This window comes from Felis catus, chromosome D1 (genome assembly GCF_018350175.1).
Source record: "Felis catus isolate Fca126 chromosome D1, F.catus_Fca126_mat1.0, whole genome shotgun sequence".
NCBI lineage: Eukaryota > Metazoa > Chordata > Mammalia > Carnivora > Felidae > Felis > Felis catus.
Genome location: NC_058377.1, coordinates 97,098,190 through 97,125,584, shown reverse-complemented (window position 1 = coordinate 97,125,584; position 27,395 = coordinate 97,098,190). Strand labels below are relative to the sequence as shown.

Sequence of the window (27,395 nt, the reverse complement as noted above, 5' to 3'; positions counted from 1 at the left end):
CCCCGGCCTCCTCCTCTGCTGCGGTGGCTGACATCACTTCCTCTTGGTCCTGTTCGTGACAAGTCTTGCCTCCCTCCCTGAAGGTGGAGGAGCAGGGGTCTCAGGATTCTCGAGGGACCCGAGCGGCTACCTGTAGAGAGACTCTGTGCCCCTCTTCAGCGGGAGCCACCGCATGGCTGGTCCAGGTTAGAAAACAGAAGTGCTCTTCTTAATTTTTAGGTCATGAGGTCATGAATCTATTTGAAAACCTTCCTGAAGCTGTGGGGTCTGTCCCCAGAAACAGGCATGTGCATACAACACACACACACACACACACACACACACACACACACAGCACATATGTACACGCACACAAAGCCCTAACCTAATATTTTGTACATAATTTTAGGTGAATTTCAGACATGGGAGTCCATTTTAGGTGAGGGGCCCTTCGACTAGCCCTGGTCTGAGAGACAGGGGACCCCCCCCCATGGGTCCAAGAGTACCCTGCTTCTTTTGGGGTGCCTGGGTGGCTCAGTCGGTTAAGCGTCCGATTTCGGCTCAGGTTGTGATCTCATGCTTCATGGGTTCGAGCCCTGTGTCGGGCCCTGTGCTGACAGCGTGGAGCCTGGAGCCCGTTTTGGATTCTGTGTCTCCTTCGTCTTTCTGCCCCTCCCCCGCTAGCACTCTGTCTCTTTGGGGGGCAGGGGGAAGAGTATCCTGCTTCTGACTTGCACTGTGGCCTCAAGCTAATAGGTGCTGGGCTTCAGAGAGAGGAGGAGGAGGAGGGATGGGAAGGGAGGGGGAGTGGGGAAGAAGGGAGGGGAGGGGAGGATTGGAAGATAGGAGGGAAGGGAAGGGGACACAGGGGAAGTAAGGAGAGAGGGGCAGAGACTAGGAGAGGGATAAGGAAAGGCAGCAGGAATAGAAAGCAAGAGATTAAGAAGCAGAGAGACGCAGGCAGAGAAAGATCAAGAAAAGAAAGAGAGGAATGTAGACAGAAAAGGAAGGAAGGAGAAGGTGGCAGAGGAGAGGGGTGGAAGGGGCTAATTTAAGGTTCCAAAGACCAGGCCCTGGCCACACCTAGGACTCAGCTCCTCCTTGGGGGACTTGGAGTGCACCTCAGCTGGTCTCTGGGCTTGGTCTTCCCCCTTAAGCGCCGGGGACTGATGTATCCATTCACTGGCAGGCTCAGAGGCTGCCACTTCATGGGGAGGACTTTTGAGGGCCCCAGGCTGCTCCCAGTCCAGCACCCTGGCCTGGTCCCCTGTCTTGAGGTCAAGGATGAGCCCCAGGGGCTGAGGTGAGGGGGGAAAGGGAGGTGGGCCTCACCAGGGACCCATATCCCAGCTCCTTTTAAAGTCCCCTTGGGCTCCCAAGCCGACATTGGCACCGGCTGGCACTGCAGAAGGCGGCCCGCCAGGGGGCGCCCGCAGGTTTCTTTGTTTCTCTCCAAACGAAAAGTTTGCGGTGTTCAGGCTGCTGTAGGCCAAAGGGACCCAGGGCTCCCAAATCACACATTTCACTGCTGATTTCACTTCCTGTCTGGGATACGGGGAATGTCACCGCGACATGAATAGAGCCCACCCCATCTGTTCTGGTCTGGAGAGGAGGCATTGTGGCAAATCTCTGCTCGCCAAAGCGGCAGGAGCAGATAACCTTGCAAGGAAGTCCTTCTGCTGACCAGCCGCGCCTCCCCGTCGCCGGACTCCTGACCCCTCCATCCACTCACCCACGAGGGGCACCTGCACGCTGACCCATCCACACACACGCCTCATGGAGAAGGACTGGGCTCAAACTAGAAGCTCTCCAGGCCTGGGCGCCCACTGGACTTCACCGGGGAGGAAGGCCAGGAAAGTAGGCGCAGGCCCAAAGGACCTCCCGCCCACGGGAACACGGAAGGTCAGAGAAACAGAACGTCCACTGCTCGCCTCATTTGGCTCCAACCTATAGCTAAGCCGCCCCTTGATGAGCAAGCGAAGGCATTAAAGCTCAGAGAGGCTTAGAAACTAGGCCCGAGTCACATCATTAGTGAGGGGTCTGAGCCGGGTGTGCGCTCAAACCCAGGCCCGCCGCACGGCCGGCCACATGCCTGCCTGCCTGCCTGCCCCTGTGTGGCCTGCAATAGCCGTTCAGGGACCATTTAGTTAACGAATAAAGAGACTTCAGAGATCATATCACCTCTGTTTTAAAAGCGGAAATGCAAACGGCAAGAGACTCATCCAGTAGGTATCTCTCCTCTTTCACCAAGGAGTAATATATGTGAGTTCTCGGAAGCATCATGGTTAATGTTCTCAGTTGACTATGCCTTGGAGAAACCGGGCTGTTCAGACCTGGAGGCCAAGGCCACGCTCCATCTGAGGACAGCCGGCCCACACGGCAGGCATGGGCCCGTCGCAAGGACCAGGCTCCGAAAGCTGGGGCCACCAGTGCGAACAGAACAGGTTGGTGGCCTTCCCACTCCTGGAGGACAGCCTCCTAGGCTCGGACCTGGGTGTGACCTCCGAGTCCTCTGCAGTGTAGACACAGGGCCCCCCACGCTCTGCCCCAGGGCACCCGCGGGTGGGGTGGGGGATGGGGCTACTCACAAACAGCAGCAGACATTTGTTCTCGCGGACGGCCCCGCAGCAGCCCAGGAAGCCGAGCAGAAAAAGCAGGCCCCCCATGGCCAGGAGGATGTAGGCGCCCGTGATTAGCAGGGGGTTGGCGGCCACGATCTCCCGGAAGCCAGTGGGGTCCACCATGACCCAGATGCCGATGCCCAGCAGGCAGGCCCCACCCAGCTGCCCTCAGGGCCAGTCAGGAGGGAAGAGAAGAAACAGGCAGACACGGAGGTTAGACACTGCAAACATACACCATCCCTCTGAGCCAGGCCCCAGGGTGGAGCCGGCGAGCCCCAGTGAGCCCCAGAGAACCAGGCGGGAGCCCCATTTGCTGCGCGAACCAGTGTCCCAGCAATGCCTTTCTCTCGTTTGCATTTTCCTGGATGCCCAGACCATTAGTACATCCTCTAAACCCAATCTCTGACCCACGCCCCGACACAGGCTGCTGAGGACCATGTCACGTAGAATTTATTTGCCACTTTTTACATTGCCCTTGAATGTCAGAACTGCTGGATAATGAGGTCCTCTAGTCCAACCCTCTGATTCCGGAGGGCACCTTGAAGCCCCGCCCACCTGCTGGCAGCCCCCCAGGGCTCTGCTCAGGCCTCTGGCTTCTCCCAAGAGCAGAGCCACACCCTGAGCCCCCGCAGGTTGTCCTAGCCCTGCCAAGACCCGGATGAGTGAAAGTCCACTGGTGCCGTCCAGGGCAGGGTCACTGTGAAAGACAGCTTCCTTTCCGGTCAAGTCTGACTCTTTCCTCTCTCTCCATCTATTTTGTATCCATGTCCGCAACTCTCCTGGGTTCCCTCCCTTGCCCATAATCCTGAGGAGCAGGAAACAACCCTACAGACTTGAATTCCGGGCCCACCGTCCAAGCTCACACGTGGCTCTGGGGAACCTCTGGTCCCAGGGTGTGGGGCTCTGCTCCTGGGAGAAGCCAGAGGCCTGAGCGCAGCCCTGGGGGGCTGCCAGCAGGTGGGCGGGGCTACAAGGTGCTGGGTTGGCCACCTGGGCACTCCGGGCCTCTCTGTGCCTTAAAGTAGAGACTCCATAGGCTGGATGCTAAGGACGGAGCTAAGCTATGGAGCGCTGGCACATTCCAGGCACTTTCTAAACTAATCGCGCTTAATTTTCACCAAACGCCTGTTGAGGCAGGGAATTAAGATACTGAGGTTCAGAGAGGTGAAGTGTGCTTCTGACCCCACAGCTGGTAAGATGCGGAGCCAGCTTGGAACCCCAGGCCCAGAGAGGTTTCAAATTACATCAGGTGGTTACATCAGCCCAGCGCATCCAGCCCGGATGTCCGCCACTGCACCTCTGGGGGTCAGGGTGGAGCGGGGGCTCTCTGGCCTGCCCTCTGATCACCCCCATCTCCTCCTTCTCCCCGACTCTCCACAGGGATCGGATCCCAAGGCGGGAGTCAGGGCTGAGGCCCCAAGCCTTTGTCAGAGACCTGAACCATCCCGGGGGTCATGGGCACAACATCCCTCCTGGGCCGGTGGGCTCTTTGCAGTGGGGTGGGCACTACTGGGGGCTTCACAGCCAGGAAGTTCTGGCTGGGCAGGTAGATTTGCTTCCAGCACTGGCCCCTGTGCCTGCCCCCAGGACTCAGTCCCATGTGACTACTTCAAAGCAGTCGTCTGTTCCTTCCACCCAGCAGAGGCCCAGGGAGATCCCAGGCATGTTCTAGCAATACTTACAAATATGAAGAAATTGAAAACAAACATCAGATACTTCATGCAGCTCAGACAGTCGCCTTCCATGGTGTTCTACCTACAAAACAGCAAGGCCCCTCAGTTTTCCCACTGGGGGAACCCACCCCTGTCCCTTCCCCATGGGGGTTCCCAGTGGTCAGCCCTGCCCTTGCAGCAGGTGGAGGAAGAGGGAGACTGGTAACGACTTCCTCTCTCAGAGGCTGCTGGGGCCAGAGTTAGGAGTGAGACCTTGGAGAAGCCAGCCCGCCTGGGCTTAAGCCTGATGCCACCATTTATTTGCTCTGTGGCCTTGGGCAAATCACTCTCCCTTTCTGAGTCTTGTTCTTTCCAACCTGACAACGGAGATTAAAACCAGAAGCTTCCTCCCAGCAGTATTGTGAGCAGGATACAAATCCAGGCCTCATAAACCTCCTACCACTCCATACACCCTCCAGCCCGAAGGACTGCCCAGGGCTGTTTCATGGTGCCAGTGAGGAGGGGTATCACAGGGGCAAAGGGATGTGGGCACATACCTCGGGGCCCAAGCCCTGTTCCTGGGGCCAAACCCTCCCCACACCCTATTTCCAACCCGACACCTACAGCATCCCACCTACCCAAGGAGCCCTCCCTAGCCCTACCTAAAGGTATGGCCCTGGTAGCGAGTCTCTGAGTACAATTCTGTTTAGCCAGCATTAATTGTGCATCGACTGTGTGCCAGGCACTGGGGCTTGAAAGCCACAAGATGTAGCCCTTCCACATTCCCGGGGGGGGGGAGAAGCATCTGCTGTCATGGGTCAGACCTGTATTCAATATTGCCACACTTTCTTCACGACAGCCCCAGGGAGAGACTCTGATTCCCCCGGGGCAGGGATCAGAGGTCCAAGTGACAGGTGAGGAAACTAGGCTCGCAATGGAAATAGCAGGTTCAACGTCCCCCAGCTGGTAAGGGGCAGGGCTGGAGCTGAGCCAGTCCAGAGTCCCTCTTCAGGTGACCCCGGCAGGCGGTCTGTGCTTGTACAACATGACTTGGTGCAAAGGATCCTGGGAGTATGTGTTGGACGCGGACGAATACGGGGAAGATGGTGCTTCGTTACTTTCAACGGTTTCCCATCTTCCCTGCGGAGAGAGCCAGGGTCACTTTTCCTCACCCACAAAGTAAGGTTGACAATTCCTGTCTTAAGTGGTTACTGCGAGGTCTATGATGAATCATATTAATAATAGTAATCACCATTGGGGAGCGCCCGCTGTGTGCTAATATGGCCAAGCGTTTCACATATATTATCTCATTTAATTCTTGTAACAACCAATGAGGTGTGCGCACTGGTTAGGGCAAACTTTCACATTACCTGGCGAGGTGTATGTATGTAATTATCAGAGAGATTAAGGGATTTGCCCAAGGCCACGCAGCTTGTAGGAGGCGATGCTAAGATCTAACGCCAGAGCCCGTGCACGGTGCCTGGCGCACGGTGGGCACCCAGCAAACCTGCCCCCTCGCTGCCCCAGACCACAATCCAACGCCCTCCCCCGCAAGGAAGGCCAACACCCTCACAGTCCAAGGAACAAAGTGGCCAGGGCCATGCGGCCCATTCCTCTTGGTGACCACAGGACCATGCCCCAAGCTGCATTTTGCTTTAGGCCAGAGGGTTTTTAAAGTGCATTTGAATCCACGGAGAGCAAAGCACAGGGGGAACCCGCTGCTGGGGAAGGGCATACAGGAAAGGGTGGCGCCTCGCCTCTCTTCTTGTGGTTTCTGCTGACGTGCCAAGTGTTTGATCTCGGCTGAGCAGTGGCCATGGCACCACTCAGGCACCTGGGAGCCCGTGAGGAAGGTGCTGGGTTGGGCGGGCATGGGCCCTGGAGCCCTACGGCTTCCCAGCTGAAATGGCCCACCTCCTGCTGGCTGAACTGCTCGGCCTATTGTGCCAGATACAAGACAGAACTGAGCAGGGGACACACAGGCAGGGCACTGAGCATCAGAACCAGACGTGCCTTCTTTACTGGGTGGCAGAAACCAACACATCAGGTCACACAGCGATGAGCCCAAGGCCGCTCCAAGAGAAATATCAGGGAGTGAACCTCCAGGCTCAAAGCCGTTGTCCTTCCAAAGGCGCTCCAAGGGCTTTTCTTAGATTGGGTGAGAGGAAAAGGGAAACACAGGGTGCCTGGGGTCACCTGGCCAGTCTCTACCGCTGCGAATAATGCCATTACTGAGCATTTAGTATGTGCAAAGCTCCACCCTAAACACTGGATGTGTATGAACTCACAACAACGTACGAAACAAGTACGATCATCACCCTAATGATGGGAAACTGAGAGAGGGAAACTGAGAGCATAGAGAGGCTAGTGACTTGCCTGAGATTGCAGCTAGTGAGTGGCGAAGCCAAGATTTGAACCCCGGCAGTCCAGTTTGGATGGAGTGTGTGTGCGTGTGTGTGTGTGTATGCATGTGCGTGGGAGGGGGGATGATTCTTCTTTACTTCACTGAGCTGTGGCCTGAGTTTATGCAGTGTCATCTGCCTCCCAAGCTGGAATCCGGCGACATCATCCACTCTATTCCGTGCATCTTGCAAGTGCCTCCAGCGTCAGTCCTACTCCTGGCCTCATCCTCTCTCAGTCAGATGCTGTCAGTCTTGGCCCCGTCACCCTACCTCCAGCCACTCCCCTTCCAGCCAGTTGCCTCCAGAGGGACCTTTCCACAAGGCACATCTAGCCACACCACGCCCCTGCGAAGCACCTGGCCTCTCCAGGAGACCAGCCACCCCCTAACTACGGACTGCAAGGTCCGCCAAGGCTCCCAAGGCCACTTTTGGTTCTCCCTTGACTGCCCCGTCGCCAACAATCAAAGGAGTGTCCCCAAAGCTCACTTAGTGCCTCCACTCATGCCGATCTCTTCTGTTGGAACCGCTTTTCCACCTCGTCCCTTCCCGCTTAATCCCTGTTCATCTCTCAAGGCATCACCTCCTTTAGGAAGCCTTCCCTGATTCTCCCCATCCTGTCCCTGCTTTCGCAGGAGCTCCCATGGTCTCTGCTGACCTCCACCCCTGCCCCCACCATGCTGTGTACCATCATGTCATCAGCCAATGCTCCTGTGAGCTCCCAGAGGCATGGGACAGCAGCCGTGCCCTCCTCCTGGGACACAGCAGGGATTGGCACATGGTTTGGACTGCATGAAAACCCGCCACATAGCAAATGTTGATTAAACAGCACGTGCAGGAAGCTTGGTGCTGGGCTAAGGGCTTTGCGTGCATGGGGTCTCTGTGTCCTCTCTACCCCCGATATTTAGAAAGAGGGGGCGTGAGGACTCACACAGCAGCGGGCTCCCAACTCCTGCACCTCCTTTCCTCTCTCTGCTGTGCCCTCTCCAGAGTGAGGACAGTCCCCATGTGACTTCTTTTGATGCCCCATTTGCTCGCCTTTCTCTCTAGATCTTCTTGAGGCCAGAAAGCCCAGAAGGCTGCTTAGCCAGCTTGCCTTCTGACCGGTCCATGCCAGTGCCGGCCAGCTGCCGAACGTCTTGATCATCATCCTTGACTGTGGGTCGTTTTTGTCGCTTCCATCATCCCTGCCTCCAGAACAGTTCTCCAGGATGCCATCTCCGGGCCAACTCATGTCCAGGCCAGCCACGCCCCTCCTCCATCTCCAGCCTTCTAGAAGCAGCATCTAACCCGCATCTAAACATAGTGGCCTCTGGAGTCAAACACACCTGGGCTCCAGTCCTGGCTCTTCATCTTTCTACCTCTGTGTCTCTGGTAAGTGACCTACCCTCTGGGAGCCTCAGTTTCCTCATCTGCAAAAATGGGCATGCAGGACCTGCATCGTGGCATGTTGTGAGAGTTAAGTGAGAAGTCCCGTGAAAGGGCTCCCCACTGCACCTGGCCCGGGGCAGAGTGGACTGCTCTCACCATGACCACCCCAGCTCTGCAGCTGGACGTGACCACCGGGCCGCTGTTACTCCTGACCCCAGGCTCCCCGGGACAATGACCTGAACCCTAGGCACTGCGGTCCAACCCCCTCTCCCTTCGGCACTAGGCTGACTCAACTCCGCACATGTGCTGAGACCCTGTGCTCTTTGAAAAGGGGCAAGGGGACAGAAAATAGTATTTGTTCAGCACTGACTCCTTGCCAGCCACATGCCACGTCCACGCAGTGGCTGCCCTGACTCAACAGCCCCGTGATGCGGGGAGTGCAAAGACGAGGGCACCGGGGCTCAGGGAAGTGAAGTGACCTGCCCGACATCCCAGAGCTTATACGCACGCCACTCAGCCCACTCCAGATCCTGTGTTCCGCCTGGTCCAGGGGCAGCTTTCAGATAGGGAGAGGGGCAGAAGGAGCACTGGACTAGGAGTCCAGAGTCCCAGTCTCCTGTTGTGCAAGTCACTTCCTTTCTCTGGCCTCAGCATCTTCCTCTGCGAAACGACGGAACAGGAGTTTGATGACTCATCAGTTCCCTCCGTCAGGCTTGAACTGGATGGGCCTTTGGAGGGCAGAAGGAGCCATCCCACTAAGATGCTGAAAGTCTGCAGAAGGCCAGGTTCCAGCGGCCCCTCCCTGGCCCACCCAGGCTCTCCAGGGCGGGATCTGGCTTCGGCTGGCTCTGGCTTTTTAGCAATTAAGGGGCATAATAAATATGGCAGCTCATAAACAGACTACCTGTATTTATTACGTACGACATTCGGTACAGATCACATCTACTGGGTAGCTTGCGGAGTGCAGGGCTCCCAAACAAATGCGATGAAAGGAGTGAGTCTCCTGGGAAAAGCCTCTGACAACCTGGAAGGTGAGGCAGGTAGAAAAACAGATGGCGCCGGAGAGCAGGCGGAGATACAGAGACCCCGGTCCAGGGCAGGGTACGTGGCTGGAGAGACGGCCTTGGTGCCTGACCAAGGATCAGAAGCCCGGCCCTGCCAGGCTTAGCGGGTGCCCTGGGGCAAGTTCCTAAACTGCACGCATCTAAATTCCCTCGTCTTTAAAATCAGTATAAACACAATGCTTCCCTCACAACGCATGGAAAATGCTGGGTGCGGGATTCGACACGTGGGGGCTCACGATAGCAGGGGCTGGTAACAGCTGGAGCAGCTCAAATTCTTAGCGTGTGCCAAGGACCACGCACAGTCTCAAGCCTCGGGAAGCTCCAGGATAGAGGTAATGCCATCTCCATTTATCAGGTGAGGGAGCTGAGGCTCAGACGGGTGCCAGCACTCATCCAAGGTCACAAAGCGCACAAGCGCCCGAGCCAGGACGCGAACCCAGGTCTCTCTTTAATCTGGAGCCACAACGCTCCAGCATCATTTCACACCTCCTGCGCCACCTCAGGTCCTACCGCTCGGGGCAATCAGCCTTTGGGGCCATCATCCGCCGCCAGGCTGAAGTCAAAAGGCCACTGCCTGCCAGCTCCACCTGCCACCAGGGGTTTCTGAATGTGGGACACACCTCCTCAGCCAACTGGCCGCACACGAGGGGCGGACCAGGGAGCCTCCAGTCTCCGCCCGGACCTGGCTGTTAGCTCCACTCACCCACAGAGCCTTTGGGAAGTTAAGCGCATCATAGCCCAGTTCCCTAACTTGCCTCAAAGGAGGGTGGGGCGCATAGTTTCTGGAAGGGGGGGGGGGCTGAGAAGAATCTTGAGCCTATGAAGTCCCAGGGCTTAACTGATGTTCAAAAGGCACTTATGAAGGAGACCGGAGGGGTCCCTCTGCTGAAGGGAAATGACACACCCTCCCTGGGGCCAGGGCTGACAGGCCCACTGATGTTTCCCCATTCCACGGAGGGGACGGGGACCGGGAGGGCAGAGCATCAGTGTGGGTGGGGGCTGTGGGGTCAGACCGGGCTTGGTCCTTCCGCTTTCCAGCCTCATGGACCTCGGACACGTCGCGTAACTTCTCTGGGCCTTTGCGTTCACGTCGGCAAGATGGGGCCAGAAATGCTGACGTCGTCAGGAAACTGGGCGGCCTGAAGACTGAATGGTATTCTAGAGAGAGCTCTTCATGCCACGCCTGACCCTCCGTGGCTCTGCCCCTTATCTCCTCCCTGCTGCGCAGCCGCGAGGCGGCTCCTCTCGCTGACCCTCCCGGATGCGAGTACACCGAGTTCTCAGGACACGGGAGGGTCCTGATGCGGAGGATTTCTGAATGGGGAGAACGGTTCTCAAACTGGGTTCCCCGGGGCTAGCACTCTCTTAAAGCTATTTTCAGGGTTTCCATGAACACCTCAGGGATCACCCCCTCACCCCGGGGCCGGCTCAGGGGTCTGCCCCCAGGGTGAGCATGGGTGGGGAGCCTGCTGCCCTGGATCTCAGGTCACGGTGGCGCCTGTCACGGTGCCCCCTCGCCTGGCCAGCTGAGGGCTCTGGGCTTACAGACAGGCGTGTTATCATTCAACACGACCCCCAGAGGCAACCGACTGTTTCTTGTGCGACGAAACCTGGTGTGTCAGACCTTTCCGACCGGTCGGAAACTTTTCTCCGACACTCCCCCTTGTGTCACCACTGCTTTAGAATCTGGGGCTGGTATAATTTATGTCACTGGCATTTCAATAAAGAAGTGCTCGGTCATGAGAAGGGAGGGTGGCACTGAGTGGCCTGATCCCTTCGCTTGGGAGATGAGAAAACAGGCTGAGAAATGGAAAAGGGGTGTGGCTAAGCTATCACACCGGTTAGTGATGGAGGCAAGCCTAGGGCGCTGGCCTTGAAGCCCAGGTCAGGGCCCCGTGGATGCATTGCCTACTCGGTGTTGTCCTTATTTGTTTTGGTAGCACGTACCTTCCCTTGTTAGAAGGCATGCTTCATAAAGGCATGGACTGGGGCGCCTGGGTGGCTCAGTTGTTAAGCGTCTGATTTCGGCTCAGGTCATGATCTCACGGTCTGTGAGTTCGAGCCCCGCGTCGGGCTCTGTGCTGACAGCTCAGAGCCTGGAGCCTGCTTCCGATTCTGTGTCTCCCTCTCTCTCTGCCCCTCCCCAACTTATACTCTGTCTCTCTCTCTCAAAAATAAATAAATGTTAAAATATATATATATAAAGGCTTAGGCTTGTTTTGTTCACTGCCATATTCCTAGTATCCAGAGCTGGGCCTGGCCTGGCGCATAGTGGGGCCTCAATTAGTACGTCGGAAGGAATGAATAGAGGGAAAAAGAAAAGGCAGAGACAGGTACAGATCTGCAAATCAGAGAAGCAGACCAAGACGAGTCAGAAAGAGGGAAAGACGGAGAAAGACAGCGAGAAGTGACACAGGAAGAGACAGACTGAGGAAGAGCTGGAGGGGGGACGGACGGGGGCCAGTGTCGGGGGGACAGGGCAGAGGTGCCCACAGAGGGAGCATCAGGTACTGACTTGTCACCTGGGCAGGTCTTTCGGCGTCAGCAGGTCAGAGTCTCCGGTCGGAGGGGTTCTGGTGTGTTCTTTTATTGGCCCAGCTCGTCCTAGAAGAGAAAATATTCAATTACTATAGGAAGCCAATAAGCAGCAGCCGCGTTCAAGAAGCTGTTTATGAAAACCTGCCCTAAGGACGCACACAGGGTGAGCGCTTCGCTAATCCGGGCCCATCAGCGCTAATGAAAAGCTCTCGGCATCCGGGCCCACTCCAGCTGGGGAGGCCCGCACGGGGTGCCCGCCCTCTGCCCAGACGGCAGCTCCCGGGTCCCCACAGGAGCTGTATGGGGGACCACATCTTTAAGAGCCTTTCAGTTTCCGGCATGGGCTTCGTCTGTGCGGATGTACTGCGTGTGGCTGATGAGCTGAGAGGAGGCAGTGGGTGTGGTGGCCCACACGCCTGGATGCCACACGGATGCCACCTGGGCACCTGCGGTGATGCCTCAGCAGAGACTGCCGGCAGGGCCCTGTTCATCAAACTCCCTCCCCAGAAATCTGAACTCCTGAGAGAGAAATCTGATGCCGGAAAGGGTTCCTTAGCCTCACATAAGGATTTGCCAGAAGGCTCTTTAGAGAGCCACATCCCAGCAGTGGAAACGAGGGTTTGGTTTCAGTAGCCAAATGGGCCCGGATGGAGGCTCGTGTTCTACCACACCTGTGGGCACCTCCCCGGCCGGGTCCTGCCCAAGGAGGATGCAGAAAAACGAGGCCGGGGACGCTTGGGCCTCGGTGGGCGTTCTCGCGGGGAGGAAGGGGGAGATTGGGGGGGGGGAGGGGGGGGTCTCAGGCGCCAATTCAGATTCCATCCCGTTCATATGGGGTGGTGGTTGCAAGATTCCTCTCCATCCATCCATGCACACGCTCAGTAGACACGGATTGGCACCTACCACGTGCTGGGTGCCGTGTTAGGAAACGGGGTTGCAGGTAAGCTCACCCTCATCAGGGGATGGCGTTAGGGAATGGAGAGGCCGGTAAGCTCGCCCCTGTGTTCGGAGGAGGAGATCAGAGGACACAAAGAAAGGGATGACGATGGGGCTGGGGACCCGCAGGAAGGTGAGCTAACTGCCCATTGGCATAACTCCACTGGGGGCAGTAGGGAGGTTTCACGGGGAAAGGGTGGCGCTGGTGAGCAAGTGTGGAGGTGAGGCTGGGCAGAGGAAAGGCAAGAGGAGGGGCCTCCCTCCCGAGAGCCCCCTGGTGCCCCTGTTTGGCCTAAACACACACCCACGCGGCAGGCTCGTCCACTGCCTGCCTCTGTGTCTGCCGCGAAGCTGTGGGCTACACGCTCACATGCATGAGCTCACTGGGCGCTCCCAACACCTGGAAGGAGCGATCACACCAGCATCGCCATTTGCCGAGAAGAAGCCAAGCCCTGGAGAGGAAACGGCTTGTCCAGCATCACACAGCTAGGAAGGGAGGGAGCCCGCATGCAGACCCAGGAGTCAGGATCGGACCCAGCGCTGGGAGAAAGTGCTTTATCCGCCCACGTGTGAGAACACTGAAGCCTCACAGCAGCCGTGCTAAGAGGACTACCGGCCCATTTACAGAAGGAAACTGAGATGTACAGACGTTAAGTGGCAAAGCTGAGCATCCTCCCGAGATCCCAGGAGATTCCAGGCAAGATGTCAGAAAAGCCATGCGGGGGGCCAGGAAGGGGAGGGGCAGAAGCCCAGCCCCATCTGGCCTAAACGGTGATGAATCCCCTGAAATCGGCCGTGGGGGTGAGGGAAGGTTCTGTGTACTCTGCCCCATAGCCGGCAGGACACTACCAGCAGGGTGGACACAAGAGGGCTGGCGGGGGGGGGGGCAGGGAGAAGCCCCCCAGGGCCAGGCAAGGTCCAAGAAGCTCTGGAACTTTGTGGAGGGATGGGTCACTGGGCAAGCTAAAGCCAACGCAGGCTCCTTTCTAGAGCTAGGGTCTCTGCGGTCCTGGGGAGAGGGGCTATAACCCAGGCCTGGCCCTGGGGCTCAGGGACACGGGGAGGAGTCAATCTTCCCCTCCCCTTGTTTCTCCCCTGCCCCAGACCAGCCCTGGTCCCCCACCATCACCATTCCTGCCCAGCCTCCCAGGCTGGCAGCTGCCCTGAGCTCATCTTCCTCTGGACACTGAGGCTGGGACGAGACACCCGGCTGACACACAAGGCCCACCCAGCGACAAGGAGGAGGCACTGAACTCCGTTTGGCATCTCTCAGCCTCTTCTCCACTGGATATCCCCACCCATCGTATGCCGGCTCCTGGGCTGAAACGGGCTTACCCCTCTTTCGAGTTCCAACCGCTCTGAACAACCTCCCGTCTTTGTCCTTCTTGCTCCCCCAGCCCCTGGCCTGGCTCCTGTTTTCAGACACAGCAACGAGATGCATTAAGGGGAAGCTGGCAAAGGGCAGCCGAGGCGATGACTTCCACACGCACCCCATCGCTGCCGGGACGGCACCTGCCTCGGCCAGCTCCCTTGAGACCTTCAGAAAGTCACTACCCTCGCTGAGACGCCAGGCTCTCCTCTGAAAACCGCCCTCCTCAAGTTTGAAGCCAAAGGTGGTTGTAAGAATTCATGATATGAAGCGCATGAAATTAATTGATAGGATTTGGAAACCTGCGAAGCGCTCTTCCCACGGGGAGCTGTTATTATCGGCAGCATCACATGTTGGAAATAAGAGGATGCCCAAACCACATCCCCCAGTTATCAGTGGGGGTGGGCATGGGGGAGAACCATGGGCATATGGCTCGGTCAGGACGGATATAAACATCTCTCCCCCAAGTGGCCTCAAATTCAAAATAACTGCTACAATTTTGTGATGACTGACCTAACAATAACTAATAGTACTGAGTGTTATCCATGTAGCAGGCTCTGTTCAGCATTTCTCCTGCATTTTCTTGTGTACCCCCATCTAGGGGGAGGCACCACTATGTTTCTTTTTTCTTTCTTTCTTTCTTTCTTTCTTTCTTTCTTTCTTTCTTTCTTTCTTTCTTTCTTTCTTTCTCTTTCTCTTTCCTTCCTCCCTCCCTCCTTTCTTCTTTCTTTCTTTCTTTCTTTCTTTCTTTCTTTCTTTCTTTCTTTCTTTCTTTCTTTCTTTCTTTCTTTCTTTCTTTTCTTTCTTTCTTCCCTCCTTTTTCTTTCCTTTTCTTCCTCCCTCCCTTTCTTCCTGCTTTTTCTTTCTTTCCTTCCTTTTTTCTTTCTTTCTTTTTCTTTCTTTCTTTCTTTCTTTCTTTCTTTCTTTCTTTCTTTCTTTCTTTCTTTCTCTTTCCTTCCTTCCTCCCTCCCTCCTTTCTTTCTTCTCTTTCTCTCTTTTCTCCTTTCTTCTTTCTTTCTCTTTCCTTCCTTCCTCCCTTCCTCCTTTCTTTCTTCCTTCCTCCCCTTTCTTTTTCTTTCTTTCCTTCCTCCCTCCCTCCTTTCTTTTTCTTTCTTTCTTTCTTTCTTTCTCTTTCTTTCTTTCTTTCTTTCTTTCTTTCTTTCTTTCTTCTTTCTCTTTCCTCCTTTCTTCTTTCTTTCTCTCTCTTTCCTTCCTTCCTCCCTTCCTCCTTTTATTCCTTCCTTCTCTCTTTCTTTGTTTTCTTTCTTTCGTTATTTCTTTCCTCCCCCTCCCTTTCTTTCTCTTTCTTTCTTTCTTTCTTTCTTTCTTTCTTTCTTTCTTTCTTCCTTTCTTTCTTTCCTTCCTTCCTTCCTCCCTCCTTCTTTCCTTCTCTTTCTTCCTCTTTCTTTCTTTCTTTCTTTCTTCTTTCTTTCTTTCTTTCTTTCTTTCTTTCTTTCTTTCTTTCTTTCTTTCTTTCAGAGAGAAAGAGGAGGAAGGGCAGAGAGACAGAAGGAGAGAGAGAGTCCCAAGCAGGCTCCACGCTGTCAGCACAGAGGCTCCATCTTGAACAGTGAGATCATGACCTGAGTCAAAACCAAGTGTCGGTTGCTTAACTGACTGAGCCACCCAGGTGCCCTGGTAGGTACCATTATTATCCCATTTTATATATGAGGAAGCTGAGACTCAGAATATAAATAACCAGCTTGAGTTTCTTCACATGGCTAGTAAGACATGGCCATGATTCAGGCCCAAGCTGGACTCCAAATCAGCGCTCCTGACAAGGTACCAGCCCATGGAGAGAACACCAGGAAGAGGAAGTTCTATGCCTTAGGCTCCAAAATTTCCAATCCAGGGCTGCTCTATCCTGAATCAGGCAACCAGGCAGACTCCCGGGGAGCCAGCTAGCACCCGCCCCTGTGCCAGCTGGAAGCCTCCCGGGGACGACCCAATCCTGCCATCTCTTGACAGATGGAGGCCCTGAGGCCCAGAGAGGGGCAGAGACGGGTGAGGTCACCCAGCGCCTCGGGGTTCTCCTGTGCAGGCCCCTGCCTGGGCCAGACAGCTTTATTAACCTTGCCCCTCCCACCGCCCCAGATGGCAGCTCAATTCCATCTGCACAGAGCGGGCGGGCCTGGGAGGGGTTCTCTGATTAAGAACAGCTCAGTTCATAAATCACTCCTTTTACTTTCACTGCCCCCAGCCCCCGGGCATACTTTCTGGAGAGCGAGGAGGAGGCAGGTGGAACTGAGGGAAGCCCCACGGGAGGAAGCACAGGCGGGTCCGGGCTGGTGTACAGCCGAGAAATGTCATCATGCAAGCACCCCGGCCAGGTGAGGGCTCTGTGGTCCAGGGCGGAGCCTCAGCGTCCCCCGGGAGCCACCACACCTCCAGCAGCCTGGCTTCCAACCAGCAGGGCTCTGCTGAGGGCTCACCTCCCGAGCCTCCCCAGCTCCTCACCCGTAAGACGGGGGTCCTCAGAGCCATGGCGACCATGGGGGTGCGGAGGAGGGGACTGCTGGAGCTGAAGCACTTTGGTGGCTGTACAACCAGTCCCTTCCTTCCTGCAGGCCGGGCCCCTGCCAGTGCCAGCCCTGGGCTGGGTCCAAGGCACAGACACCGGTGGCTTTCCTCCCTCCAGGACCCACTCAAATCTAGCGCCAACCAATAACCCCGCCCTCGGAGAGGCGTGTTCACAGCCGCACCAAGTGCTCTGGGCGGGGAGCACAGGGCAGCGGTGATGCGCTGTGTCATTTGTTCACCTACAGCGATCTCACCTGACCCACACGCACCCCATCACGAAAAGCCCTGCAAAACAGACAACCCTGCCGTCACTCCCCTTTCACGGACGGGCAAACTGAGGCTCCAAGGGGCCTCAGGAAGGTCCCAGAGCCAGAACCGGCACCACGTCTGCCCGACTCTAAGACCCGTGTTTGTTTTCCTTCATCAGGACGTGGGGCAGAGGCTTGTCAGGATAAAAACGATTCTTGCCATCAGGTTCAAAGCCGAGGGGGGAGGACTTATTTGCTCGCTGGCTGGGCCTGCTGGGCCTCCTCCCAAGACAGACGGTCTCATAAACAAGCAATTGGCCCGCAATCCTGGCGTGCCTGGTGATGGCACGGACGTGGGGACATGGACACAGCTGAGCGGGGGATAAAATCTAATTAGGCTCCTGGGGGCGGCGCCGCGAAGGTTAACCAGGCCGAGCCTGCCATGGATGCAGAGGGATTCTATATAACAGGCTTCCCTGCCCCCAGACTCACTGAATCCGTAAATGCCGAGGGGACGGAGCGTCTGATCTGCACCGTCTGGGAAGGCCCCGTCTCCAGGGTGTGAGTCGAACCAGCTCTGGTCTGGACGCCTGGTCCCTGCCACAACCCCTTCCTCTGTCCCAGACCTCCCGCGGGGCTGTTTCCATCAGAGACCCCTCACAGACCGAAGAGCCTCAGTAAGCGTTGCCTCCAACTCCCTCTTTTCACATTGGATGCTGAAGCCCAGAGCGGGGCAGGGTCTTGCCCAAAGTCACACAGCACAGCTGGAGGAGGCAGGAGCTCCCGATTTTAAACTCTTCCCCCACGCGGGCAGCCTCCTAAGACTGACATGTTAACTTATGTTGGCTTCGGAAAGGATGGGGCACACACTACCTCCTGAACCCTCCCAACCCCCCGGGAGATGGACACTCCTGCTCTACAAAAGAGGAAACTGAGGCTTAGAGAGATGAAATCGCTGGCCCAAAGTCACACGGTAGGTTGGAGGAATCGTTAGGACAAAGCAAGATTCCTTGTCCTTCTGCGCAGGCTGGCTTCCAGAGGTGTGGCCCTGGGAGCTTTGGGCTGCGGCCGCCCAGAGTGACCCTTGCCACAATGCATGCCTCCCATTCCTTCCATGGGCCCCGGCTGGACTGAAGGTGCTCACCCCAGACCCAGGCCAACGGCCCCATCCTCCCGCCTTTGCCCGGAGACCACCTGTTTGCAAAGGCCTCCGGGGACACAGGCTCTGTACCCTCCCACAGGGACTTTCATTTGCCACCATCAAGGTGCTGAAGGCAAGGCAACCAATTTGAACTTGGGCATGAGCAGAGAGAAGTGGCTACTCTGTATCAGGCCCAGGATTTGGCCTCAGGACACCAGAGTCCAAAGGCTGGGAGGGAGTAGGGCAGGGCAGAGTGAGGACGCCGGCCTCCCCCCAGAGCTCCCGTGTCCTCAGGTCCCTCTGAGCCCCCGGCAAAGTTTCTCTGACAGCCAGCCACTGGCAGTGATCCGGTGACCCGGTGATCCAGGCAAAGGTAGGCGTGTGAGGAGGAAAGGAGAGGGTAAGACTTTCCAAGCCAACAAGGAGGTTCCCGGTCCCCAGGGGAAACCCTTCCGGGTTGTGGCAGGGATACTCAGGTTCTAGGAGATGGTGTGGCTACCAAGGGGATGAGGAAGAAAGCCAGCCTTCCAGCGGTGAGCAGACAGGAGATTTTAACTCTCTGGAAACCCTCCTGCCTTTGGAGAGAGCCTGGGGCTGGGGTGGGGGTGGGGGCAGCATCTTTTCTGCCTCCCCTGGAGGTCTGAGATGAAACTGAATCCAGGAAAGGATGGCCCCGGTGTCCCCTTGTCAGGAGCGGGCGCTCTGGGTCCTTCACCACCCACCCCAGCCCTGAGTCACCTTCCAGGACCAGAGAGACCAGGAAGGGCCTGCAGGTCTGGGGTCCTCCCATTGGGCTCACTTCCTGAGGGGCACCCACAGGACAGTGTTGGGGGAAGAGCCCATCCTTAGGGTTTTCTTTTTCTTTTTTTTAGTTTATTTATTTTGAGAGAGAGAAAGAGAGAGAGAGAGAGAGAGAGAGAACGAGTAAGGGAGGGGCAGAGAGAGAGAGAGAGAGAGAGAGAGAGAGAGAGAGAATCCCAAGCAGGCTCTGCACCACCAGCAGAGAGCCTAATGTGGGGCTCGAACTCACGAACCTTGAGATCATGACCGGAACTGAAATCAAGAGTCAGACACTTAACCGACTGAGTCACCCAGGCACCCCACCATCCTTATGGTTTTCTAGCACATCTGTGCCATCGGGAGAGGGAGGGTTCTACACAAAGGAGGCCACCCCCATCTAATAGCCAAAGACACTAGCATCCAGGGGAAGAGGTCTCCCCAAGGGCACACAGCACAGTCAGGGCTGGATGACATCATCCAGACCCCCAGCCTGGGTGCTCCCTGCCACACTGGGGGACAGCCTTGGCATATGCTGGGGGTGGCCTCAAAACCCCACCTGGGGAAAGCCTATGGGAAGGGTGAATGTGGAGATGGCAGGAGCCACACGGCACCGCCTCCATGACTGGAAGGGACAGCGATGTGGAGCACTGGATGTGTCCTATGAACGTACCGTTGTTGTTGGACCTTTCCCCCCGGACGTAAGGCCTCAGTGGCCGGGGCTGTGTCTCCCACTGCCCGTGAGTCCCTTCAGGGGACAAGAGGATACTGGATGGAATACTGTCGACATAATAACTGCTCCTGCTTCACATGCACCAGAGACCATGCTGAGCACTGTTCCAACATCATGTACGATGGGGGAACTATTCCTGAATTACACCAAGGCTCAGAAAAAGTGAGTGGGCTTCCCACAGTGGCCCGGCTGGCAAGGGGCAGAATCGGCTTCAGACCCCAGAAGGCACAGTGCTAAGTGCTAGGGCATCTACTGGCTGACAACACAAGGCAGAGCGAGTGGCAAAGAGAAGGAACCGGCAGGCAAGAGTCCTGGGTTCAAGTCCAGAAAACTCTGCACAGCCTGCCCTCTCTCTAACCCTGGTATCCTTCCTCTGTTTCCCCAAGGCCACTGCATCTCTAAGCCAAGTGGGGGGCGTGAGCCCTCATCCCTCCCTTCCCACATTTCATCGCCCCTCAGGGCTGGGAGCTGCAAGAGACCCTTTGAAAGACTTGGAAATCCATCCCAAAATATGCAGGGCTGTTGCTGGGGCAACCTGGCTTGCCACGCTACCAGATTTAAATATTTAATGGCTTCTCGGGTATTAAGGGGGCCTGGGAACCGGGCGGGAAAGGGCACAGGTCTGAGCTGGGGTGAAGGGGTGGGGGGACCCTGGCAACTCCTGTCAGAGAAGCCCCCCTATGCCTCCCCCCCTCCCCCCTCCCGTGCAGAGAAGGGCGCTGAGGGCTCCTGGCTCTGTAGCTGTCTTCAGTGTCCGACAGGATAGGGCAGATTGTGGCTGGGACCCAAGTAGTGGGTGAGACCCAGAATTCCACTGCTGGGGTGAAGGGGGTAGGTGCCGGAGTGGGGGTTCTCTTTTGCAGGTGGACAAGAGAAACTGACTTTTTTTTGCATACTATGCGGTTGGCACTGTGTAAAGTCCTTGCCTTCTCTCCTTTGAGCCTCACTGTAATCCTAGGGGGCAGCCTGTTATTATTCCCAATACAGCTGAGACAGCTGGGATCAGAGAGATGCAGTGACTTGCCCAAGGCCACACAGCTATTAAGTGGCGGACTTGAACCCAAGGCCCTGGGCTCCAAAGCCACTGCTTTCTTCTGCTACATCTACCAGAAGCCAGGCCAGAAACAGTAACAGCTCTCAGGTCTGAAGCCCATTCTGTGGGCCAGGCACTGTGCTAAGGGCTTTACATCTTCTTTTTTTTTAATTATTTATTTAATGTTTATTTATTTGAGAGAGAGAGAGAGAGAGAGAGAGAGAGAGAGAGAGAATGAGTGGGCGAGGGGCAGAGAGAGAGGGAGACACAGAATCTGAAGCAGGCTCCAGGCTCTGAGCTGTCAGCACAGAGCCCGACGCGGGTCTCGAACCCACAGACCACAAGATCATGACCTGAACTGAAGCTGGACGCTCAACCGACTGAGACACGCAGGTGCCCCAGGGCTTTACATCTTCTAGCTCACTTAACCCTTCCAACGGCACTGGAAGGCCGGCACTGTTACCCCCATTTTGCAGATGTGACAACTGAGGCCCCAAGAGGGGAAGTAAGTAAGACACGAGGACCACAGGTAAGCAAACAGAGGAGCCCGGATTCAGGCCTCCACAGTCCGCTCCGGAGCTGGTACTCTTCATCCAGCTCGCCTTACCCCGCATTTCGAAGGGTGTGTAACAAAAACAACAAATTAGTTCGTTAAGATCAAACTTGAGATCTTTTTACCCTGGGGCTCTGTCCACACCCTCCAAAGCTGGCTAGGATGGCAAGAGGAAATTCTCCCAACAACTTAGTGATAAAGATGAGTCAGCTTGAGGTCTGCCTCCACTGACTTGCTCTACACACAAGACACATGTACACAAACCCACACAGACAGCAAACGCAGACACAGGCACGCACACATACACTCACGCACAGACACGCGCACACAAATGTACTGACATATACAGACACACACACACACACATACACACACACAGATATGGCCACTGGTCACTTTCCTGCCTAATTGCATTAGCCATAGTGTCACGAAAAAGACATCCAAAGTCATCTGGCCCACACCTCTGCCCACGTCAAGAATACTGGAAAGAGGGGCGCCTGGGTGGCGCAGTCGGTTAAGCGTCCGATTTCAGCCAGGTCATGATCTCGAGGTCCGTGAGTTCGAGCCCCGCGTCAGACTCTGGGCTGATGGCTCAGAGCCTGGAGCCTGTTTCCGATTCTGTGTCTCCCTCTCTCTCTGCCCCTCCCCCGTTCATGCTCTGTCTCTCTCTGTCCCAAAAATAAATAAACGTTGGAAAAAAAAAAAATACTGGAAAGGGGCAAACCAATTTGATCTTCCTCTTAAAGTTCTTCAGTAGGGAGGCTAAATAAGCCCCGCCATTTCATTCTGATGTCTCTTCAAGTAGGGAAGTTCCTCCTGGCATCTCAGCAAATTCCATCCTGCTTTACATTAACCACAACACAATTCTTTCCATTAATACCCTGCTTTACAGCTCCCTTCTGTTTTCACACTCTTGCTTAATCCCCACAACCATCCAGCCAGGCAGGCAGGGCAGAGATGATTTGAATTTATCAGGAGTAGGGCCCAGAGTCGTCAAGGAGCTTGCCTGAGACGACACAGCTACTGTTTAAGGCGGGCTTCCCACCTACGTGTTGTGCCTTCTATTTGGCTGCCGATTTGACCCTTGTTTCAAGGAGGCCAGGCTGCTATCAATGTCCCGTCAATTTCACTGTGCTCCTCTCTGCATTGAGATAAGCTCAGCCTGTGTTCAGTGAGGGGACTTCCCTGGCGCTGGCTCACCTCCCTGCTGTCTACATGATGCCTGGTATAGCACGGAGGGGAGGTCCCTCAAAGCTGGGTTACCCCAAAACCCCACACCCTGAGATGTGCTGGGGCAGATGGGTGAGGCTTACCCCTCCTCACCCACCAGGGTGGGATCCCTGAACTACCCCTCCCCTCTCCACCGCCCCCCTCGCCGCCCCCAGGGCCCAGGAACTGTTGCTGGAGCAGAAACCATGCCTGCCTCCTCCCCGCCAACCTCCTGTCTTTGGGGGTCACTGCCCAAGTTACATTTGCTTGGTAATAAATATTAGAGGCACTGGGTCTTCCCAGGGCAACTGCAACTGATTCCAGTCACCTGGCCCGAATTAAAGAGGCCACAACCCCTTCCCATAAGAGGAATGACTACAGGTATTTGCAGCTCAAGTTCTGGAGGGCCAAGAAAAGGCAGAGCTCCTGCCTGGCTGAGAAAAGCCTGTGAGGAAATGAATCAAAGGAAAATCTGGGGCGGGGCCTGAGCAGACAGGCAGGAGTCAGAGAGCCCTGTTTCCTTTCCTCCCCATAAAAAAATCAACCCAGTGGCTCCTAGGAGCCCTAAAGAAAGATGCGGGTCAGGGGTGGGGAGGGAAAGGGTTGGGCTAGAGTGGAGACAGGTAGGGGGTGGGGGAGGTGCTCAGACAGAGGGGAATGAAGACATAGTCCATCCGTCCACAGAAGCCTGGCCACCAATTCCCACCAAACATCATGATGTCCAGGCCAGAAAAGGTGCTGGCAGTCCTGGCCGGAAGCCTCGGGGATGAGCAAGTATTCAATCTACTTCCTCCTGACAGTATGGTCATCATAAAAAAACAAAACGTCAGGTCCTGGTTTCTCCATCTGTGCAATGGGACAGAAGTCCCCACCTTGCCCTTCCCATGAGCTGGTGCTGGGCAGGATGGGAGGAACCAAGGGAAGGATCTGCCAGGTGCTCACCGAGAGCGGAGGTGGCTACTTTTCCCTTAGAGGGCCAGGCAGTAAATATTGTAGGCTTTGCAGACCTATTGTGTCTGTCACAATGATTCAACCCTGCTTTGTTCGAGAAAGCAGCCGCAGAGTATTTACAAAAAAAAAAAGACCAGGCAGGATTTGGCTCACCAACTGTGGTTTGCGGAGCCCTGACGGACCCTAAGGAATATTTAGGGACTTACCTTGGGTTAAAGCTGCAGATTAGAAGTGGATGTGTTTCCCCTGTGGCGCAGGGGGCAGAGAATGGGAGAGAGAACAGAACCAGGTCCCAGAGGACTGGGTTCTAGCCCTGGGTGCAGGCTGTGCAGCCCCTGCCAACTCCCAGCACCTCTCTGAGCCTCAGCAGCTTCTCTGTGCCCGCAAGGACAAAGACGGAAGCACCTCCCCAGGTTATCGAGAGGGTCTGAGGAGCCCCGTGGGGGTGGTGGGCAGTGCCCTCTGCAATTAGCAAAGCCCGGCTGGGAGACTAACTTCACTGCAGCAGGCAGGGCTCCGGCTGTGGCCCTGGCAGCGGGTGAGGCCCACTTAAGAATTCCGAGTGGGGCATGCAAAGGTCTGAACAGCACTGGGGGGAGCTTTCCAGCAGGAGGCGCTGAAGGAGCTGGAGCTGGTCCCCCTCTGATACCACGGCCGGACTCTACTGCAACTCATTTAATTTTTGCAATAAGCTATGAAGCGGGCACGATTTGTATGGGGAAATGGAGGCACAGAGATGTGAAGTAACTTGCCCAGAGCTGCACAGCTACTAGGCCGGCATTTAGAACCCAAGCAGTTAGTTCCAGCATCTGGGCTCAGAGGGTGTCTAAAAGGTCTCAGAGCTAGTGGGGCAGACCATGGAATTCTCCAGAATTAAGAAATACACTAGAAAAGAGGGTATGGCGTGGGGGGCGGGGGTGGCGGGGTGGGGGAGGCTTGGGAACTAGCCTTTGCTTTGCCAACAGCCAACAGCATAACCTTGAGCAAGTTTCTTGTCCTCCTTGGGCTGCTCTGGGGAGGCAGCATGGGGAGTGGCCAAACGCATCAGAGTGACCATCTCTCCCGCTCACTACCTGTGTGGCTTCGGCTTCTCTGAGCCTCTGTGTACCTTGTCATCTTGTGTATGTGAACATCGAAGAGACCACTCTGCCCAAGACGTGGGAAAGCGTCCAAGAAGCCGGAGCTGCACCATCATCCATTCGGAAGCCACACCTTTTGCTCATCCGTCCCGGGCCCTGAGCCAGGCTCACGGCTCCCACTGCCAACACTGAGCAAACCTCTAGGTGTCCTCGGTTCCATTTCTGGGTGGAAAGGATTCAGGTATTGTCCTTCCAGGAGTGGAAATGGTGGTCTGAATATTTGACGAGCAGACCCCATCCTTTAAACATGTAAACACAGCTCAATGTGTAGCCTCCAGAGCTAACAAATGCCCAGGGAATAAAGAAGTCAGGGCTCCAGAAGGCTCAATGAAACAAGAACTCTGGGGGCAAAGGAAGGTGGGTCTCACCCCCGCGGGCACTGGATCACAAGGTGCATGGAGTGTACCTGAGTTTGGCAGTGAAGGCCACGCACCCACTCGAGGACACTGGAGTGGCCCCGCAGAGCACAGACAGGAGAGGTGGCAGCCACCCATGTGTCCCCTGCGAGGCCGGGGTGACAGTACTGAGAAAAGGGCTATGGGAAGGGGCTTCGGGCCTGGCTCAAGTCAAAGGCACATTGGCACCTTTTTTGCAATTCCTGAGACATAAGGATAAAAGGTATTGCCTTTAGTCCAGTGATCAGGGTTCAGATTGCAACTTTGTGGCCAGCCTGTGCCTCTCCATCTTAGAGTCTTGTCTCTGCCACTGTCTGCTCTCTCTCCCGTCTAGAAGTGACCTCATGCGCGCGCGCGCACACACACACACACACACACACACACACACACACACACACACACTCTGCTCATTTCCTGGGGAGGCGGGAGGCTACCTGCTTATGTCAGCTGAAACGCTTCTTTGAAAGCACACCTCGCTGGGGGCCTGGACATAAATCCCCTAGCCCAGCCCTGGAACTGTGACCCCCAGCAGGCGGTGGCCGCAGTTAATTTAGAGGCTCCGCGTGTGTGAGCCCTTCTACAAAGCTGGCTTGCCCAAGGCAACCTCAGGTCTGCCCGGGCCCTGCTGGGAGGAGGGGGTCCTGGGGCGCCTCCTTGCTGGGAAAAGGAAGAATCTGGCAGGTGTTTCATTTCCCCCTGGCTGCCCGGTAATTAAGAAAGGAAGACTCAGCCAGTTCGTGGGGCAGTGACCACATGGGGATGGGGAGGGGGGGGGGACACACAGAGCAGGCTTTAGAAGGAGGCTGTCCTAGGCTCCAGCGTGACCTTGAGCAAGTCACTTCGTGTCTGAGCCACCAGGCCCTGACCACGCGTGTAGAGCTGGGTCACGTCCAGGGGGACGCACGCAGCAGGGCTATGCTGTAGCTATCACGTGTGTTGGGGGAATGACTCTGAACTTTGCTTGAGGCCATTAACCTCCCCCATCCTCCCCACCACCAGGTGCCTCCTTCCTTGGTGTAATTCTGAATAGCAAATGCTGTTGGAGAAGAGACTCCGTGGGAAACAGTCTTACGTGAGGCATCGTATCAGACTTTCTAGGGTAGATGTTCCAGTAAGAGACAAACCCCAAAGAGAACCTGGATCCCGTTATGTGAGTGAGCAGGGGCGAGAGGGGTGGGGCCGAACCACCTCCTCGCTGTGTACCGTGGGGCCGCAGCGCCTCCCCAGGGACCGGTAATCGGGGTGATGCAACATGGGTGCACCCAGAACCAGGCCCGGCATATAGCGGGGGCTCCGGGAAGGTCCACTCGCATTGCTGGGCTCCAGGCGGCCGGAAATGTCTGCCTGTTCACATGTACCCCAGTGAAGCCTTCCACAACCTTCTGGGTTCCCAGACCACGAAACTAGGACAAAGCCCTTCAACGGTGAGAGAGCCTTACAGGATTACAGCTGACCTGTGTGAACTGGAAATCCCCAGGCTTTTTTCTTTTTCACCCTTCTCTCTGCTCCTTTTCAATGACCTCACACCATTTTAAGGTCATGTTTCTCTCTGAAACATGGATTTAGGGATCCTTGGCCCAATTTCACCAGTGATGCTCAAAGAAATCTTTCTTCCCAGGTCGCCCTGTCCTGGTCATGTGGTTACAGATGACCGGCTACTCCCAGAGGGGACTGGCCCTCCCCGGCAGTGGCAAGGGTTCAAGTTCATCCCCAAGAACGGTAGGCTGCTTCTCTCTCTACCGCCCATCTTTTTCCCAGCTTCTCCGCCATCAGCGAGGCTCGGCTGACTGGGCCAGGATGGAGGGGGAGGCGGTCAGCTGTTGTCCAGTCAGAGGAGACACAGAGCTAGGTGACAAGCCATCCCTTACCAACAGCAGAGAGCCTGGCCCTGAGGCTGCCACTCGTCCCTTGCCCAGAGACAACTTGACCCAGAGTCAAGGGCTGTGGCTGAAGGAATTCTCTACCCCCTTGTTTACTTATTCCCGTCAACATTTATAAGCCCCCTCCCCCATCACTGAGCTCATCTCCACCCACCCTCCTTCTCCCTCAACCCACTACAGCCATACTGGTCTCTTCCACACGGCAAGCACATTCCTACCTCAGGGCCTTTGCACCTGCTGGTCCTTCTGCCTGGGACTCCCTTTTCCACATGGCATAATCCCTCATTTCATTCAGGTCTCCCATCAGATTCCTTAGGACGTCCATCGCTGACCACTCCCACCCCCCCCTCCCCACCAGCCCAAAATAGTCTCTCCCTCTAGTCACTATCCGACCCTTTGTTGTTGACTCTTATCTCCAACAATGTTTTCTTCCTGTTATTTATCTTCTCTCCCCTTCCTCTGAATGCAGGGGGCGGCGGGGGGGGGGGGGCAGTGACTTTGTTCTGCCTGGTTCATTGCTGAATCCCAATGTCCGGTACAGCACCTGCCACAGTGTGAGTGCTCAGTGGATATTTGGGGAAGGAAGGAAAGAAGGGAGAGAAGAATGAATCATAAACTTCTGATTTAACCGTTGCTAAAACCTATCGAAAGATGCAGCACCAGCTATAATCTGTGGGACCCAGTAAAAACGAGGAATCTCTCGGGGCGCCTGGGTGGCGCCGTCGGTTAAGCGTCCGACTTCATCCAGGTCACGATCTCGCGGTCCGTGAGTTCGAGCCCCACGTCGGGCTCTGGGCTGATGGCTCAGAGCCTGGAGCCTGGTTCCGATTCTGTGTCTCCCTCTCTCTCTGCCCCTCCCCCGTTCATGCTCTGTCTCTCTCTGTCCC

At 55.9% G+C, this 27,395-nt stretch overlaps 1 protein-coding gene across 7 annotated transcripts in view; it reads right to left on the bottom strand.

Annotated features, from left to right (window-relative positions):
• TSPAN18 (tetraspanin 18) overlaps positions 1 to 27,395 on the bottom strand; it is a 188,564-nt gene that overhangs the window by 14,211 nt on the left and 146,958 nt on the right. For 5 of the 7 annotated variants that reach the window (XM_045039164.1, XM_003993193.6, XM_045039166.1 and 2 more), the window contains 3 exons: positions 11,602 to 11,690; positions 4,283 to 4,355; positions 2,568 to 2,762 (listed from right to left, as the gene is read on the bottom strand). In XM_045039164.1, coding sequence (XP_044895099.1) covers positions 2,568 to 2,762; positions 4,283 to 4,345 — 258 coding nt within the window. In that variant the 5' untranslated portion in view covers positions 4,346 to 4,355; positions 11,602 to 11,690. The remainder of the gene's footprint in view (positions 1 to 2,567; positions 2,763 to 4,282; positions 4,356 to 11,601; positions 11,691 to 27,395) is intronic. The other 2 variants (XM_045039165.1, XM_019812305.3) reach the window with 1 other exon arrangement.